Source organism: Rhincodon typus, unplaced genomic scaffold (assembly GCF_021869965.1).
Source record: "Rhincodon typus isolate 14 unplaced genomic scaffold, sRhiTyp1.1 hic_rhity00000135, whole genome shotgun sequence".
Classification (NCBI taxonomy): domain Eukaryota; kingdom Metazoa; phylum Chordata; class Chondrichthyes; order Orectolobiformes; family Rhincodontidae; genus Rhincodon; species Rhincodon typus.
This window is the reverse complement of record NW_025965773.1, coordinates 29,095-35,582: the sequence shown is the minus strand read 5'-3', so window position 1 is coordinate 35,582 and position 6,488 is coordinate 29,095. Positions and strand designations below refer to the sequence as shown.

At 47.8% G+C, this 6,488-nt stretch overlaps 1 protein-coding gene across 1 annotated transcript in view; it reads left to right on the top strand.

Annotated features, from left to right (window-relative positions):
• Positions 1 to 6,488, top strand: part of LOC125488287 (spectrin beta chain, non-erythrocytic 4-like) — a gene marked incomplete at its 3' end in the record, with an annotated part of 26,214 nt that overhangs the window by 9,457 nt on the left and 10,269 nt on the right. Inside the window, exons 2-4 of the mRNA XM_048621220.1 lie at positions 132 to 506; positions 2,283 to 2,527; positions 4,703 to 4,841. Coding sequence (XP_048477177.1) covers positions 132 to 506; positions 2,283 to 2,527; positions 4,703 to 4,841 — 759 coding nt within the window. The remainder of the gene's footprint in view (positions 1 to 131; positions 507 to 2,282; positions 2,528 to 4,702; positions 4,842 to 6,488) is intronic.

The window sequence follows — 6,488 nt, the reverse complement described above, 5'->3', positions numbered from 1 at the left end:
ACCAGGCTGAGGGGGAGCAGGGAGCAGTCCCAGACCAGGCTGAGGGGTGCAGGAAACAGTGCCGGACCAGGCCGAGGGGACATCTGTAAATGAGATGGTTCTGATGGGACTGTCCTTGTTTGGCTCCTCAGCTGCTGCTGGAGAAGTTCACCGAGTTTGCCCACGAGACTGGGGTGATTGGGCAGGAGCGGGTGAACGCAGTCAACCAGATGATCGATGAGCTGATTGACTACGGCCACATGGACGCAGCCACCATTGCAGAGTGGAAGGATGGTGTCAGCGAGGCCTGGGCAGAATTGTTGGAACTGATCGAGACCCGAGCCCAGATGCTGTCAGCCTCACAGGAGCTGCACAAGTTCTTCAGCGACTGCAAGGAGGTGGCCGGGCACATCGAGGAGAAACACAAACAGCTTCCGGAAGTTTCCATCGGAGATTCCAGCAGCACCTTCACTCTGCAGAGGATGCTGAGTTCATTTGAGCATGACATTCAGGTTCTGGTCACACAGGTACTGGCTCAGTTAGCTTCTAATATTCCAAGCTCTTCGTCTATCGTTCATAGAAAAGACCAAATTGTTTGTTCCAATGTTAGCAAGGGAGTGAGACCTTGGTGTGCTGCTTGCCATCGTTTCATCTCACCTTTGCATTCAGCATGCTGCAACCTTTGGTACCGAGTTTGACAGTTTTGGATCATCCGCTTCTATTAAATTTCTGTCTTTTACTCTTGCTGTTGGGTTTTGACTCTTTTCTTTTTGACCTTTATTCCCTAACACTGTTTTTAAGCACCTGCTAGGCAGCCATTCACATCTCTTACAAACGTGCGTCACAATTAAAAACATAAGAATTGGCAGAAGGCCATTCGGCCCCAAGGGCTAGCTTTGCCATTCAGTAAGATGATGATTGTGACCTCTAACCTGCTTTCTTGCGGACTGCCCAATAACCCTTGACCCCTGTTGTTAGTCAAGAATCTATCCACTTCCTAATAGTTTGAGTGAACCGTCCCCCCCACTCCTTTGTGTGGAAGAGAATTCCAGAGAATTCCAATGACCCTCGGAGGGAAAACTAATTCTCCTCATCTGTGTGTTAAATGGACACATCATTTGTTTCTTTACTTTGCCCATTGCCATTTGCTTTGGCTTTTGTAACATGAAAACTTTCACCCTTTAACGTCTCCTGCTCTCCATCCTCTCACAGACCATTCCTTTTGCTTTCTCTCTCTTTTTTTCTCTGTGACCACTTGGTTCCGATTGCCCTTGTGTCTCCCCTCGTTCCTGTGGCCTAAAACATTGGGCAGAATCTTGTTGTGGGGTCAGGGGTCACAGAGAGCCAGTGAAAAGACCCTCGGGAGGACCCTCTCCAAGCATATTGCAATCAGGCAGTGGTGAGGCCTTCCCCTGGAACCAAGACCCCTCCCCCACCCCTTCACTGGGGTCCTGGCCAATCAGAGGCTTGCGCTCAGTGGCACCACGGAGGAGGTGGTGGCTGCCCCAGGAAGTGCGGGCCTGGAGTCCCAGGGATCGTGGAGGACCCAGGGCACACGTGAGAGGGGATGGGGTTGGTTTTCTTGCGTTGACGGTTTCAGGGAGATGGGGCCCCAGCAGGCACTCACCTGCCTGAAGTTGACCAGACAAGAAATGTCTTCGATCGAGACCCCCTCACCACATCCTGAAGCCCTCCTGAGGTGACTGGCTGCTCACAGGGTACATCACACAGTAATAAACCCACCTGCCTTTAGGTTAACCCCAGTAGCAAGGGTCTCAGACACTGTAGTGGTTTTTAATTGGCCATGCCGTAGGATAGTGGGATGCGGAGAGCAGGATTTGGTGCCTTTCCTTTCCCTCTCTGCAATCACTCAGCCTCATTGTTAAGGGATTTGCTGCAGCTTTATGAACAGGTTGTCACTATTTTGAACAATTAGGAGCAATCCCATCATTAGTTGCCCTTGAGAAGGCAGTGGTGTGCCACCTCCTTGAAGTACTACAGTCTGTGGGGAAGCAGGGAGACCCCCCAAGCCCCCAGTACCGTTGGGGACCAGGATTTTGACCCAATGACATTGAAGGAGCGGCAATATAGTTATGGGTCAGAATGATGTGTGGTTGGAAGGGAACCTGGAGGGGGTGGTATTCCCGTGTATCTGCTGCCCTTGTCCTTCTGGATGGTAATGCTGCCGAGTGTGGAAGGCGAATGTTTTTATTGACAACACGCAAAAATATTTTACCTTTTCTCTCTCTCCTAGACTGTTGTTCAATGCTCAATCTAACCTATTGACTGTCCTCGGTTACCAGGTGAGACAGCTACAAGAAAACGCTGCCCAGTTGCGGACGGTGTACGCTGGTGAGAATGCAGAAGCCATCCTTGTCCAGGAGCAGGGTGTCATGCAGGCTTGGAAGGAGCTATTGAGCAGCTGTGACCAGCGGAGGCTTCAGCTTACCACGACCAGCGACAAAATCCGCTTCTTCAGCATGGTCCGTGACCTGGTCAGCTGGATGGACAGTATCATCTGTCAGATCGGGACGGGAGAGAAACCTCGGTATGTAGCAGAGTGCAGCCCTGTTAGCCTTCAGCATCTAGCCTGAGCACTGTGTTAGGTGTAGCAGATGGTGTGCTTGTTTTATTCTTGTGTTGTTGCTGCCAGTCTACAGCAAGTGCAAAGAGCTTGGAATGCAGGACAGCCTCGCAGTGAGTGTAAGAGATTGCCCTTCCCATACAACTTGCTGGCTTTCTGCATCTTGGCTACTGAGCCAGGCCTGGTAACAGCACCTAATGCTTGCAGATGTTGTAGTCCAGCCACAGTGGCTTCATATTTTCTGCCACCTTTTAGCAGTGCATTGATGTCTTTTTCGTTTTTTTTGGCCTTACTCCCCCCAAGAGGTCGTTTTGGAAAGTTTTAATGGGAATTGAAGCCATGTCTCGCTCTGTTATTTGCTCAGACAGCTCAGCCCCCTCTTGTGCTGTAATTGACCCTACAGTATTCTAAAACTCACATCTTGTGTCATCCGCAACAGCATCTAACCTCCAGATCACTTTGATTGGCACTCTGCTAAGTTCCACAACCCATTTATGAGTGTTGCTTAGAGATTTACTTGGAGTCAGTGCCTCAGATCTCAATGTCCTTCTGAACATTTAAAACAGAAAACTAGAAACATGGGAAACAGATTGAGAGCGTGGAGCCCAGCAATAAGGATCATTCCATTTGGCAATGGGGGCAGTGCTATTCCCTAGACAGTGCTTTTTATTCTTTTCCAGATCTGAATTGCATCAAATTATTTGAACTGTTCCTTTTTCGAAGAAGTCCCCAGTTTCTGGTCTTTTACTATAATGATCCAAAGTGAAGAGATCAGGGTTTTATAGAACATAGAACAGTACAGCACAGTGCAGGCCCTTCGGCCCCACAACGTTGTGCCGACCTATTATCCTACTAAGATCAATCTACCCTGCATACCCTACATTTTACTATCCTCCATGTGCCTATCCAAGAGTCGCTTAACAGTCTCTAAATTATCTGACTCCACTACCACTGCCGGCAGCGCATTCCATACACCCATCACTCTCTGTGTGAAGAACCTAACTCTGACATCTTCCCTATACCTTCCTCCAGTCACCTTCAAATTATGCCCTCTTGTAATAGTCATTTCCACCCTGGGAAAAAGTCTCTGACTATCCACTGTATCTATGGCTCTCATCGCCTTGTATACCTCTATCAAGTCACCTCTCATCCTTCTTTGCTCCAATGAAAAAAGCCCCAGCTCCCTCAACCTTTCCTCATAAGACTTGCCCTCCAGTCCAGGCAGCATCCTGGTAAATCTCCTCTGCACCCTCTCTAAAGCTTCCACATCCTTCCTATAATGAGGTGACCAGGACTGAACACAATATTCCAAGTGTGGTCTAACCAGGGTTCTGTAGAGCTGCAGCATAACCTTGCGGCTCTTAAACTCAATTGCCATGCCAATGAAAGCCAACACACCAAACGCCTTCTTTACAACCCTATCAACTTGTGTAGCAACTTTGAGTGATCTATGGATGTGGACCCCAAGATCCCTCTGTTCCTCCACACAGCCAAGAATCCTGCCATTAACCCTGTATTCTGCATTCAAATTCGACCTTCCAAAATGAATCATGTTTTCTTTTCTTCAGCTGACTATTGCTGACAAGCTCAGCACTTATTGTCCATCCCTAGTTGTCCCTTGAGAAGGTGGTGATGAGCTGCCTTCTTGAACCACTGCAGTCTGTGTGCTGTAGGTAGACCCCACAGTGCCCTGAGAAAGGGAATTCCAGAATTTTGACCCAGTGACACCAAAGGAATGACAATATATTTCCAACTCAGGATGGTGAGTGGCTTGGAAGGGAGCTTGCAGGTGGTGGTGTTCCCATGTATCCACTGCCCTTGTCTTTCTAGGTGGTAAAGGTCATGGGTTTGGAAAGTGCAATCGAAGGAGCTTTTGTGAGTTGCTGCAGTGCACCTTGTAGACAGTACACACTGCTGCTACTGAGCATCAGTGTTGGAGAGAGTGAATGTCGAATGTGGTGAGTGGAGTGCCAAACAAATGGGTTACTTTGTCCTGAATGGTGTTGAACATCTTAAGTGATGAGAGTGTTGTAGCAATGTGGATAATATTGCTGCGCTAGCCATATTCGTCCACAGCTTTGCCACAAAGCCTGGTGTTGTGCAATGTGTCAGACAATTACTGCTCTGCTCTGTTTCCAGGGACGTTTCCTCAGTGGAGGTGCTGATGAATTACCACCAAGGTCTCCGAGGGGAGATTGAAGCCAGGCACAAGAAGCTCTCAGCTTGTATTGAACTGGGCAAAACATTGCTCACCAGTACCAACCAGACTTCCGATGAGGTAATGCACCACCACACTGACTATCTGCTGATGATACAAGGGGAGGCGATAGCCTAGTGGTATTATTGCTGGATTGTTAATTCAGAGACCCAGATAATGTTCTGGGGACTTGGGTTCGAATCCCACCACAGCAGATGGTGCAATTTGGATTCAATAAGTATCTGGAATTAAGAATCTAAAGATGACCATGAATCCATTGCTGATTGTCAGGAAGATCCCACCTGGTTCACTAATGCCCTTTAGGGAAGGAAATTGCCATCCTTACCTGGTCTGGCCTACATGTGGCTCCACACCCACAGCAATGTGGTTGACTCTTAACTGCCCTCTGGGCAATTAGAGATGGGCGATAAATGCAGCCTAGCCAGCAACGTCCCCATCCCGTGAATGAATAAAGAAAAAAGCACTATAAATGTTCAGCTTCACTCCCTGCCCTTCAGGGCCTCCTTTAAAGAGGGTTTGATTGTGTTAGAAACAGTTCAGAGAAAGTTCACTCTACTGTTTATTGGAACAGTAGGAAAGGTCAGACAGATTGCACTTTTACCCTTTAGAGTTTAAGAGGATGAAAGATGATCTTATTGAGACATACAGGTATTTCTCCTATAATGTGATAGTTGCCTTCCTGTGTGACCTCACGCTATAGAAAATTGCGTTGTAGGAAAATCGCGAGAGAAAATCACTATACCGTCCAGTAGAAAGTTTATGTTATTCAAGCAACATCCACTATTCATCAATTGCGTGAGAGCCAATTTGCGTTAACGAAACACGCTTTATAGCAGAACTACCTATTTGAGAATTCAAAGGAGATTTGACAGGATGGATGCTGACGGGCTGTTTCCACTTCATGGACGAGTCTAGAATTATAGGGCACAATTTAAAAAGTAGAAAACTCCCATTTCAAACTGAGATGAGAATTTCTCTTCTCTCTCAGAATCCTGTGGAATTCTCTTCTCCAAAAAGCAGTGGAGATCGGGCTGTTGAATATATGTGTGGGCGAGTGTGTGCGCGTGTGTAAGAGAACAAGTGTGTGAGAGAGAGCATGTGTATGTGTGTGGGTGAGAGAACATGTGTGTATGGATTAGAGAGCATGTGTGTATGTGTGTGAGAGAGCATGTGTGTATGTGTATGAGAGAGCATGTGAGTATGTTTGAGAGAGAGCATGTGTATATATGTGTGACAGAGCGTGTGTATATGTATGTGAGAGAAACAGCATATGTGTGTGTGTGAGAGAGACCGTGTGTGTGTCTGAGAGAGAGCGTGCGTGTGTGTGTGTGTGTGTGAGAGAGAGAGTGTGTGTGTGTGTGTGTGAGAGAGAGAGTGTGTGTGCGTGTGTGAGAGAGAGATTGTGTGTGCGTGTGTGAGAGAGAGATTGTGTGTGCGTGTGTGTGTGTGTGTGTGTGTGAGAGAGAGAGAGAGCGTGTGTGTGTGTGTGTGTGAGAGAGAGAGAGAGAGCGTGTGTGTGTGTGTGCGTGTGTGTGTGTGTGTGAGAGAGAGAGAGTGTGTGTGTGTGTGTGTGAGAGAGAGAGAGTGTGTGTGTGTGTGTGTGAGAGAGAGAGCGTGTGTGTGTGTGAGAGAGAGAGCGTGTGTGTGTGTGAGAGAGAACGTGTGTGTGTGTGTGTGTGTGTGAGAGAGAGAGGATGTGTGTGTGTG